This window comes from Erpetoichthys calabaricus, chromosome 9 (assembly GCF_900747795.2).
Source record: "Erpetoichthys calabaricus chromosome 9, fErpCal1.3, whole genome shotgun sequence".
NCBI classification, from domain to species: domain Eukaryota; kingdom Metazoa; phylum Chordata; class Cladistia; order Polypteriformes; family Polypteridae; genus Erpetoichthys; species Erpetoichthys calabaricus.
The window spans coordinates 118,158,352-118,171,604 of NC_041402.2; the positions used below are offsets into that span (position 1 = coordinate 118,158,352).

At 36.6% G+C, this 13,253-nt stretch overlaps 1 protein-coding gene across 1 annotated transcript in view; it reads right to left on the bottom strand.

Annotated features, from left to right (window-relative positions):
• The window catches only part of LOC114658065 (granule associated Rac and RHOG effector protein 1-like), a 214,812-nt gene that overhangs the window by 16,406 nt on the left and 185,153 nt on the right, over window positions 1–13,253 (bottom strand). Inside the window, exons 8-9 of the mRNA XM_028810093.2 lie at window positions 8,195–8,292; window positions 5,143–5,268 (exon numbers count right to left, since the gene is read on the bottom strand). Coding sequence (XP_028665926.2) covers window positions 5,143–5,268; window positions 8,195–8,292 — 224 coding nt within the window. The remainder of the gene's footprint in view (window positions 1–5,142; window positions 5,269–8,194; window positions 8,293–13,253) is intronic.

The window sequence follows — 13,253 nt, forward strand, 5'->3', positions numbered from 1 at the left end:
TACATGAGATCTTAAAATGCATCTCTGGTTTGAAAGTGGACATATTCTGTAAGTCTGAGGGCTTTTTTAAAATCACATTTGCTCTGTATACTCCATTTTAAAACCACAAGAACAGACAACGCATTTATGAAAATTTGTAAAACAATGCTTCACTTAAGAACACAATTTCCCATGGCAGTTTCATTTACTAAATGACTGTAAGAAAACAACTATGACTAACATATGATTTATAAGGATCAGTCCTATAGAGACCTGCAGATGAAGGCTCATTTGAAAATGCATATGTATAATCAAAATAAATATCTGTCAACACTCTTGTTATTGTTCACATTATTGATAATGTTGAATAATGATATCAGCATTTTATTCATTGTTTATTGTCTTTGCTGGGTAAAGTATGTGCAGCCTTAGATTTAGCAGCTTGTTGTGTCTCCTTTGGTAGCAAGATTTTAAATAAACATTTCCTATATCTGATCAATCCCCTTCAATATGTCCTGGCTGATAGGTTAGCTCACAGCTGAACTCTTGGACAGACTGATCATTCCAGTTAAACTCAAGATTTGTATCCAGCAATTCTAAAAATGCAACTTTTTTTTGCTTCAGTCATTCTGCAGAAAATGTTTTTGTCTACTGTCAACATTATGCTACATCACTCATATGGATGAATACCATGGCATTTTCCTATGGAGTTTGCATGCTGAGAAGTCATTGCTCCCTTAATATCTGTATGTCATCCATGTGCCAAGGCTGCAAAGCTTTCCCCCAGAGTTACATTTCTGCCCCGATAATTCATAACTGGAATGAATTTTTTGCTGGAATTCTTTCTGTAAGATTTTGGATTATCCAAGCCTTCAGTATCAAACTTTAGAGGTTTCCTTCCTATTATCTTGCTATGTACAGTATACAAGGGATATTCAAAGACAAGCATCCAATAGATTTGTAGCCATTACTCTGGAGATCTCAGTGATCAAGGAGTATTGTACATCTTGTTCTTAGAGGTTTTCCAATGAATAAACACCTCGGGAATCAATCCGTAGTGATGCCTGTCTGTCTGACCTTTTAGACTTAGAGCAATGACAACTCTATAATTAAACCTTCAAAAATCACTTTTAAGAGTAGAATATTTGGACTGCTATTCTTAAGACTTGGGCAAAGAACCCAACCACTTTATGTAAAATTAATACAGGAATAGAGATAATTCTCAAAGGTTCTCAAAAAAGCTCTCACTTCTGTCTATAGAGGTTCCACTTAATATGTAAAAGCATTACTACTGGAAACCCTCGTTTTCAAATGGCAGAGCTATGAATTTAAGCAATTACTTACACACACACACACACACACACATGCACGCACACACACACACCATGCAGTGAAATGAACAGCTACCCAGTATTACATATAGCAGGGGTGGCTAACTCCGATCCTGGACAGCCAAGAGGATACAGGTTTTCATCCTAACTATTTTGTTATTTATGACTAGTTTTTGCTAATTAACTTCATTTAATTTATGTGCTATTTAAGACTCAGACCCTCTAAATCAGGGTGAGCAACGTTGGTCCTGGAGGGATGCAGTGGCTTCAGGTGTTTGTTCCAACCTAATTGCCTCACGAGAAACCATTCATTGCTGATGAGGCACTTACTGCTTGAGTCACATTTTTCTGCTTCATTTTATTTGTCTCCCATGCTAAGATTTTAAATACTTAATTGCTTTTTAGTCTTAAACAGCTGCAATCATCATTTTAACTGCTTCTTATTAGCAATAAGATGCAAATGACAAAAGAACCAGTAGTTCTATGTGTAGCTTGTCTCCATTTCCATCAATGTGTTTTCATCATTCACTAATTGGTCTAATTAAGTACTAAGAATATAACTGAAGAGACAGTGTAAGCTTCAAATCACATGGATGGTACATGAATCATTGGAAAAGTAAAAAAATCTGTGATTTAAGAATGAACTGACATGGTAGAATTAAAACACATACAAGCCATGAAATTAAATAATATCTGTTATTGTTGAGGCTTGGCTTCTTATTAAGCAACTGAGTTGGAACAAAAACCTGCAGCCACTGCATCTGTCCAGGATCAGAGTTGGCCACATCTGATACTATAAGCTCCTCAGTTGTTATTGGCATTACAACTACAGGCTATGGGTGAGAAAACATCCTGCTACCTTGTGATTTTCATATGAACCACATTCCTGCAAAACGGCCTCATAGTGCTGGGTAGCAAAGAAGCTGACTGTGGCAAAAATGCTTTTGAGAATGGAGTGGCACCACTACAGGGTGGGTCTCTTGACACTGAATCTAAGAAGCTCTCTGGGTACGTAACTGCACCCTGCATTCCTCAGTTTAAAAATGAAGATCTTTCTCTTTGTGATAACAGGTGCCAGTCATGACTAGGGAGAATTATCGAGTGGAGCAATGGCTCTACTGTCCAAGAATGTATCGCTCTCCACCTCACTTGCTTTACACATGGCCCTTTACATACAGTATAATGTACTCTGTAAAAATGGCAAAAAGGACTTTAAACCTAAGGAGACACCATTAAGGAGACAACCAGTCATGTTTATGTATTAATGGTGTTAAAATCATCAGTCATGACAGTTTCTCAGTATTTGTTACAAACTTTGAAATCAAAAATGGAAAAGCTCAAAAGTGATCTAAATATACTTTTATAGGACTGGTCAGAGAGCATTCTTCATACTATGATACTTTTAGTGACTTAAGAAAGGCAAACATAAATATGTATGTGATAATATAACTATTATATTACATCATTGTTTTGTGTTGTACATAATCCTTTGCACATGTTTCTATAAAAATGAAAATTATGTCAAAATTAAGTAAAGACAATAAGAACTTGAATATGATATTAAATGGCGGGTTATTGTACAAAAGTCTGTATAAAAATACAACCCCAATTCCAAAAAACTTGCGACACTGTATAAAATGTAATTAAAAACAGAATGCAATGATTTGCAAATCTCAAACACATTTTCTATTCACAACAGAACATAGAATACATATGAAATGTTTAAACTAAGAAAATGTACCATTTTAAGAAAAGAATAAGGTCATTTTGAATTTGATTGCAGCAACACGTCTCAAAAAAGTTGGGACAGGGCCATGTTTACCACCGATTGGCATTCCTATTCTTCTAACATCAGTCTGTAAATGTCTGGGAACTGCAGAGACTAGTTGCTGGACGTTTTGGAGAAGAATGTTATCCCATTTTTGTTGATATAAGATTCTAAATGCTCAACAGTCCTGGGTTTTCTTTGTTGTATTTTTTGTTTCATGATGCACCAAATATTTTCAACTGGTGAAAGGTCTGGACTGCAGGCAGGCCAATTCAGCACCCGGACTCTTCTACTACAAAGCCATACTGTTGTAATAGACGCAGAATGCAGTTCACCATTGTCTTGCTGAAATATGCAAGGCCTTCCCTGAAAAAGACGTAGTCTGGATGGGAGAATATGTTACTCTGAAACCTGCATATCCCTTTCAGCACTAATGGTACCTTTCCATAGGCACTAATGCACCCTCATACCATCAGAGACGCATATTTTTGAACTAAGCCGAATGATCCTTCTTCTTTTTAGTCTGGAGGATGTGACGTCCATGTTTTCCGAAAAAAAAATTTAAATTTCAATTCGTCTGACCACAGAACAGCTTTCCATGTTTTCCTTTTTGCGTTTGTGAATCATGTTTATGTATGAAAGAGCTTTCAGCTGCATTTTCGTCCTTGTTCCTTGTACACAGAAAATTCTCCAGATTTTCTGAATCTTTTGATGATATTATCTACTGTAGATGATGAGATATTCAAAGTCTTTGCAACATTTGACACTTTTTTTGCAGATTGAGGAACCTCTGCCCATCTTTACTTCTGAGAGACTCTGCCTCTCTAAGATGATCTTTTTATAGCCAATCATGTTACTGACCTGTTGCGAATCAACCTAATTAGCTGCAAATTTCCAGACTTTTGTTGGCCCCGTCCCAACTTTTTTGAGTCGTGCTGCTCCCATTAAATGCAAAATGAGCAAATATTTTTCATGAAATAGTAAGATATCTCACTTTCAAAATCTGACATGTTTTCTATGTTCTACTGTGAATAAAATATGGGTTTATGAGATTTGCAAATCACTGTATTCTATTTTTATTTACATTTTACACAGCCTCCCAACTTTTTTGGAACTGGGGTTATAATCATCTATCTGTCTATCCTCTGAACTCACTCATTTCCAAAGCGTATCCTGGCAATGTCATGAGAGGGACAGAAGCCAACACTAGATGTGGGAGAACAAATGCATGCACACAACAGACAAATTTAAGTCTTACTATCCAACATGACATTTTCAGGCATACAAATTTTATTTTATATTCGTCATCTACCCATATTTATTTTCACTTAATCTAAGAATGTGCACTGGCATGCAAATGCCACTTCTGGCAGCTCTCAGGGCTCTTGTATTATTTTATAAGATCAAATCTTGAATGCAATATATACATTTTTTTACATCAGAACATTACAGAAGCCAACCAAGTCATGGGACCAGGCCTTATCTAAATCAAAGTATGACTGGTTAAAATACTTTATAGAAGCATTTCAGAAATGTATTGTATGCTATTAAAGAATCCTTGCCCCTTACTTTTATGTTGTTTCATGTCTCCTTATGGTTAGCCGATATTTATTCGGTCTTCTCATTGTCCCCTTTTTTATCTTCATTATATATCACTCTACCACCACCCTATGACTGTTTTACCACCCTGTGCAAATAGATGTAACCAGTAGTTTGGACCCTTTGCCTGAACTTGTGTCAGAAAACTCTTTCAACCTTCTGTAATCCTAATACATACTTGATTGAAGGGCCAATGAGTGGGTCCTGATTGTACGTTTTTTTCATCTGAAATCCCTCTGGATCAACTTGGGCAAGCAGTTGAATGCCTTCAGAGCAAAGCTTACCTGTTTATTCTGAACGAACAGCTCAGTTATCTACTGAATAATCAGATTTAAACATCACTCCAAGAGAAATGCTCCTGTTTTAATTTATTTTCTCCACAGAGTGCTGCATGTGTAAATTCTTAAAGAAACCCTCACGCAGAAAGAATGTCAAGTTAAAAGGGTTTTTCCCTCCATTCTTTACCTCCTTTCTTTCCATCTGTTTATATCGAACACTGCAGTGTAGAGCACATCAACTAGCCCTAGCGTCTTCTCTGGATCAAGACTTCGCTGTAGCAGTGACATTGTGGCAGGGTCCTCTTTGAGACACCTGGAAAAGATAAGGATTTTAAATTACAAACTTTTTCTATATTTTACACAGTTACTACTGTACATTTATGTAGAATTCCAGAAGCTCTTCCTTAAAAAATCATGTTACATTTCTATGTGCCGAGAACCTCTATACTGGAATATTTCTGAGTATAAAGTTGTCACTGTACTAATCCTGCTGATTATTGAGGGCTTTTGACATATGAGACTACATTGTTCTCTGGATTGCAGGGACCAAAACTCAAAACTACAGGTAGCTAATTAATTCCACTTTCAAACATCCAGGAATCAGACCTGGTTGTGCTCACCTCCAGCACACTATGTAACCCTCAGCAAGTCAGTATTTTTAAGTATATAGAATAGAAGTAAATGACTAGATTATAGCTATACTTGGAAATCCTCTGGGATAATTAACACTATGGAAAGTTGCTAAATAAAATACATTTTTTTAATAATATGTGTAAATAACAAAACAGTTTAATGACTGTCAAGTTTACAATAAAAAAAGGCCTGAGTTATCCTCTTTAATAAAATCCCATTGTGCGTCCAGGTGTCCGTGTGTGTGTGTCTTCTGGTGAAGTGCGCATGTGCGGGGCACGGTGCGATGCGCGATATTACTGTCGGAGAAAGTTAGAGGCGTTTTACGGAAATACAAACCAGTATTACTGCGATAGGAAATTAAAGGTACACAATACAGTGACGCATATTACAGCCACATACAAGCCAGTATTACTGTCAGAGGAGATTAAAGGCATATTACCGACGCGCACGCCTGTATTACCGCCAGAGAAAATTAAAGGTATATTACGGACGTACAAGCCAGCGGACGTACAAGACAGTATTACTGTCACAGAAAATTAAAGACACACAATACACGGCGGCAGCCCACGAAGAACGGTCAGCTCAGCAAGTAAACATCAACAAAAGAAGACTGAAAGAAAGAAAAATACGACTAACAAAAAGAATGAGGTCAAAGTCCCTTGCCATTTAATATAGACTGTTCCTACTAATGTTTATGCACTACTGTTCTAGCGCCCGTCATTGTAACGGGCTAAATGACTAGTATGCTATATAAAATACATTTTTTTTTAATAATATGTGTAAATAACAAAACAGTTTAATGACTGTCAAGTTTACAATAAAAAAAAGGCCAGAGTTAACACAAGCCTCATATAAAGCCTAAAAATGTGGTTGAGAGCAAGCAGGACTGTAGTAACTGCCACTCTATAACAGACAGGCTTATCATCACTTCCTTACTGAGCCCTTAACAGAAAGGGAGAGAAAAAGACTAACGTTGTAACAAATTGTCTCATTTTAAATGTTATACATTTGTGTTTTGAAAAATGTACCCGTACGTTTTTGTATTAATAGCTACGGAATAAATCTTTTACATAATCAGAAAGTTTATAATGTATTTATTTATAATGTATTTATAATACATTGAAATCCTATTTGCATTTGCTAATATTAATTTCACTAAACCCTTGATGCAAAGTTTGTGTGTGTCAGAGGACAAAATAGTATGACTAGTAAGTTGAAGGGTAACGGAGTGCAATCCAATATGAATAGTACTGTTGCTTTAAGAGATCGGGCAGCATGAATTACCTGTAAGGGCAACAAAAGGTTCAGCATGGACATCTAGTGTCACTGGAGGGAGTTTCTAGCCTGGGCACCTGACCCTAGAAGTGATTCTGAGGCTTGGCTGGAAGAGCGTTCAGATTTAAAGCCACCTCATGGCCACAGACAATTCAAGTTTAGAGTTGGGAGACTGGATGGGGCAACATTTCAGCTGGCAGGAGGACGTTAGGATAGAGACAGAAGGTAACACTTGGAGTGCTTTGTACAATACTTACGTAAGCCTTCAACACCAGGTAGACAGAGGCATCAAGGAGCATAGTATTTAGTCTTGTGTTTGTTCAGTTTGTGCTGGTATTTTGTGTTCTTCCTGTGTGGTTAATCTCTAATAACTATTTACCTTTTGTCTCTATGGTGTTATTCTAGGAATGGAAGGCTGGTGTGGATACCCACTTCTGAAGTCTTATTTTAAAGTTATATCTTGTGAACTGCAAGAATGTACAGTACAGTACTATTAAAAAGGTGACCTTATTGGTAAGATTACTGACGACTTACATCATTAACAAAGATAAGCAATTTGGATTATTACATCATAAAAGGTCTGGCATACTAGTGCAGTGGTTAGTGGTACTACCTCATAGCTGGACTATCTAGTGGAATTTACACAATCACCCTGTTCATGAACTTGCCAAAATATGCAGGTTAGTTTCGTTCCTATCTCTAAACTGAAAGATTATGAGCAACTGTGTCCTTTGAGGTACTAGTGCCCCTGTCCAGGGTGGGTTCCTGCCAACAGACACCAGTCTCCTTTAACCTTGTATCTGGTGGAGATCAGAAAAAGAATGACTTAAAACTGTCATACATACTGTTCTTATTGAAATACTAATCACATTCGGACTTGTTTTCAAGGTTACAGCTTAAAGCACTATGCTGATTTTGTAGTTTGGTCTATTTTTGGGGAGTATAAAGTAAACAATGAACCACTGTGAAGGCTGCTGTCATGGAAAAACACAGTTTATGAGACTCATCTAACCTGCATAGAAGATACATGGCAAACTTGTTTACTTTGCCCTTGCCAATGCTGCGCTCAATATGCCAGGTGTGCTCTCTTCATCTTTTGACTCAGGTATAATCAAACTGCAGAGTCACACTTAAATTGTGCTCTGTATTTCAGGAGTGACGGTTCAAAGACTTCATTAAAAAATGTCATCTTTCTGAGCAGATGTCTGCTGGTTTATTAGTAAACATTGTACAGAAGGCAATGATTCCATCCGAGCAGATGTTTCAAATCTCAAAATCAAATAACACCTTTAATTCAAGAATGCAAATCAGGCAGAAACATTTTAATGTACCATGTTGATGGAACTTGAACCACAATTTTGGAACCTTCCAGGCTAATCTGAGGAGCATATGCTTCTTTGTTTTCAATTTGAGCTGTATCCACTACAACCTGGAGGCAGAAAAACAGAAAACTAATTAGTTATACAAAGGGAAAAAAAATATATCCAAGTGTAAGTGCAATAGTCTGGGAGTGGATTTGTTCCCGTTGTAAAGGACAAGTAATAAATGCAGTATACTTATATTAAAAAAAAAAAAAAAAAAAAAAAAAATCAATTACAAATGACTTGGACTATTTATCTTTTTAAATACTGAACAACTAAGAGTCAAAGCCTCACATGTTTATACACAGCGCTGATACAATGAGACATCCCATCAGTGTTTCAAATACTTTTCATGATCACCAGGTCCCTGAAGACCTTAATGTAAGGCGTAATGTGGTGAAAGAAAGGTGGATGGGATTTTAAATAATGTGGCACATTTGTCTTCATGTTTTTGTCTTTTAAAAGGTAACCAGGCAAGAGTCCTACTAGATTTGTACTTGGAGGATGAATGGCACTAGCACAGACCATAAAATACAATAAGACAAAAGATATCATGGCAGCCAGGGCTTCATTAGCAGTGACCCATAAATCTGGTAGACAGCTCTAGGAGCTTTCAAAATGTGACCAGAGACTAACAAATCCCATTTTAATCAGAGTCTGGGTCCTAATAGTGAAGGCTGAAATATTTTACATTCCGATCAGTAGGACAGGTACTGCATATTAATACTAAAGAAGGAATTAAAACACAAAAAAGTCATATTTATTCACTACTGAAAATTGCCTTTACACATTTTCTCAGGGTGTTTCTCTCTGCACCTCTAAGTGAATTTGAGACAACTGATACTAATGATAGAAGCTCTTGCAAAACGTATCATCATTTAAAAACATTCACATCATATGATAAGCAGAATAACAGATGGTTCCAATTAGAGCCGTGAGTATTTCATTTTGGCAACACAGACCTGTTTAACACTACAGGCATCATCTACTTTAACAAGCTATTCATAGCACTTACAGTGCAGTAAAGAATGCTATAGGCCTTGATTAAAGCCCACATACACAAATTTGAAACCATGTACTTGATAGTCAGCAGGTTGGTATACTTGTGCAGCGCAGGAAGTCACAGTGCACACCATAGGATTACTTCAGAGTTCTACCAAAATTACTAGCTGTTACATACTGTGGCTTAATTTAAACATTTCAGTCATTTTTATTATAGAAGCTTCACAAGCTATGTAGAACTTGGATGAGCCACAGCACAAATCAGGAAACATTTGCGTCAAAAATGTAAATGTTGACATGATAAGCCTGGTGGTCCAGTAGAGGTTGTTGTTTTGTCTGCATACCAGCGCACCTCATGAGGGTTCTATTCTGTGGTAAGGCCAGGCTTTCTAATGAAAAAATTAATCAACTTGGTAATGCTCTATGTCCGTTATATATGCTGGGGTACATTTTTTTTTTTTTTCCAGGCTTAGTTTTTGTGAATTTAACATTTCTCTGATTTAATGCCCAAAATCTGTTCAGATTTTGATGTAATTTTTTTCAGATTTTATAGCACTGGATTTACATTTTAAACCAAGACTCCTATCATGAATACATTTTTCTCCACTCATTTCAGTAGTACAATAACACAGCATTAACCTGGAAGCAGCCTTGAGAACACTCTGAGCAAATGGCGTGTTAGCATATTTAAACTTACTCTTGAGGGAAAAAATGGTCTTTACAGCAAACAGCAGAATATAATTCAGTGTTGTTTATCAAAGTCAAAATTAAGTGTTGGATAAAAATTGTGGTCAAGGAAGCTTGGTACATGCGTCTCAAAAGGACCTAATTCATAATACATTTAGGACAGGCTAATTTGAGAGACAGAGAGAGAGAGAGAGAAATCTGGACCCAAACTAGACCAGTCCAGACTTCTGTTCATTAACTGAGAATCTAATTGTATAGTTACGTTTACAGCATTGTCTCAGATTATTTAAGGGTGTGCGATTCTTTTTTCAGCTAGAGTTTCTCCTTGTTGCATATAAATGTTACAACTGCTCTCAGTATTTTAAAGGAATTTTTTTTTTTTTTAAATGTAAATAAACTGATATGGACTGGAAAATATGTAAGAATTTGTGGGGATATTCATTATGATTATATTGATTCTTATAAGTAATGTCAGGTGCATTTGAAAGTAACCAGAGACATCTTATTTAATACACTCCAAAAGAATGTTAAACTTCAGTATGAATAAATCTTTTAACTTTTTGAGATAATAACTCCAAGACAAGTTAACAGATGTGAAACAGTAAAATGGATGCTCTGATTAATCTTAAGCTCTGAGATCTTGCCAAACTCATATTAGTTTAATACATGTGAACAATTATTCTTTAATGAAATATAAATCTCTTAGTAGTGTCTCAGGTATGCTTGCCTCCGGAGAACTGTATTAGGCAAAGAGTTTGATATTCTTTCTACAAAAGAAAACGATAATGAAAGTGCACTGCACATTACTGTGTTTTGTAAATTGCATTTATGACTAAATTAACTGCAAATTAAATGTCCACTACGACAATTCATTATGAGAATTAAAAAAAAAATACAGCAAATCATGACTTGATATTAACCTTTAACAATGTCCTTTGCACATTCAATATTCTTGTCGTGAAGATAACTAAGATAAATACCTCCAATATATCCCATCATTTTCTAAACCCGTTTATTCCATACCAGGCTCCTTGAGAGTTTAACTGTTTCTTTGCAGCACCATCCAACTGGCAGGAACCAAAAAAGACTGATCTTCTGCCTATCACAGCACACATTCACTCCCACTTGGCCAATTTATAGTCACTGATTCCTGTACATCTTCAGGATATGGAAGATCACCAGAAGATCTGGAGGAAAAAACCCAGCAGCGAACAGGGAGGGACTGCAGGCTCAATATAACAACCAGGTCAGTATTTTATATCGAAATCATTTGAAATTACTATGGAGGCTTTATAGATTATACCAATAAAAAGACTTGATTTTATTATTTTAATGTGTGTAAGTAATGCAACAATAAAACATTTAACATATATTTTTGTTCAGTTAGGACCTTGGTTCAACATCTAGTATACATCTTTGTTATCAAAAGGCTTAGAGAGTGTCAGTCCTGGGCAGTGTTCCTAAAACCGTTCCAAGCACATCTCACCAACTGCACATTAACAAATGATTTGGTGAGTTCAGCAAATCAGAGGCCTCAGAGAAAATGAAAGTTTTAAATGAAAATGTTATACACAATCAGGCCTCTTTTGCTGTGACATTACAGTCAATTTTTTATTTTAAAATTATAACAGAAGTAATCTGTTTAAAAATTAGATTATGGGTTTAATACACAATTTATAAGAAACAGTACCAGTTAACCTATAATGCATACTTAAAAGGTATCAGACTTTTACTACCTTGCATTACAACCATCACAGGCAGTTTGGAGGAGTTAGGATTGCCTTTGAAAATACAAACTTCAAATAGTAAAAAAAAATAAAATAAAAGCTAGCCTTTCTCTCAGTCCATTTGCCTACGGCACTGTTACCCCAAGAAATCAAGAAAGAAATAATGAAAGAACCAAAAGTACCTGCAGAATGACCCTTTGTCCCTCTCCGGATCATCCTAATTTGTAGACAGCAAAAATCCACAGCTTAAAGGCACTGTATGGATAGCACTGGGGGCCCCAGACATAAGTGTCATGACCTGCATTCATATTTATGATGAGGAGCTAGATGTGTCTGATGTGATAGACAAGTGTATATGGACATGGCAACTTTAATAATAATTGATTACACTTATAGAGCACTTTTCTAACCTACTCGGTGCATTTTACATAAACAGCACAGAACCATTCCAACAACCACCAATGCATGGCATCCATCTGGATGATAGACGGCAGCCATTCTTACAACCGTACACCTACCACACATTAGCTATTAAGTGGTGAAGGAGTGAGAGAGATAATTAGACAATTAGAAAAGGGGGTGATTAGGGGACCAGAATGACCAAGGTGTGGTGGGCAATTTAGCCAAAGCCACGACAATGGGAAACATCCTTCTCTTTTCAAATGATGCCCAGAGAATTTTTATGACCACAGAATCAGAACCTTGGTTTTATGTCTCATCTGAAGGATGTGTCATTTTAATAACACAGTATCCCCATCAATGCACTGGGACATTGGGGTCCATACACCAATCACAGGAAAAGCACCCACTGAAGACCTCAACAACACCTCTCCAGCAGCAAATGAAGCTTTTCCTAGATGGTCTTCCATCAAAGTAATGGCCAGCTTTCAGCAGGGTTAGGGTAGGGAGATAGGAGTCACAGGTTTGAAGTAGATATAAAACTGATGGCAAAGATAATCTTTGAATTCTCTGTATGTAAATACAACAGTTGCCTAAACTCCTATATTGTATTGTAATAAATGGAGCTACACTGTATCCTTTGATTATTTAATTGCATTATTAGTGGGTCTAGTTATGGGTTTCCCAAAAAAAAAAAGCCAATTAAAGAGATGTGTGATGGCTAAAGGTAATGACCCATTATGACAATTTTTAGAAAGATTGGGTACATCAAACACCACCCAAAGTATAGCAGTCTTCCTCAGGAAAGCTTGTATTACTTGTCTGTCCCATAGTACATGAATGCAACATTATTACCTAAAATGTTTTGGTCATGGTCTTATCCAGGAAAGAGTGGTATGCTTGCTATAAAAAAGATGCTCTATATGAAGGGGTTTAAGTGCCTCAATCCCTTTACCTTCACCCATGGTTTCTCTAGGCAATGATAAAAAAAATCACGATCACAGATAAAAGTGGCAAAAACGAATTGCCTGGACAAAGTGGTAGGGTCGAGGAGCTCAGCAAAATGAGAGGACTCTAGTGTAGAACTGCTTCTTCTTTAGATGTAAAGCAGCCAGCTAAGGTGCGTTAGGCATACGTTTTGGGTGCCATTGTGGGGGCAGAACAATGGCATGTTGGAGACATTAAATCCCTTAACTGGCTTGGGAGTTTTTGAG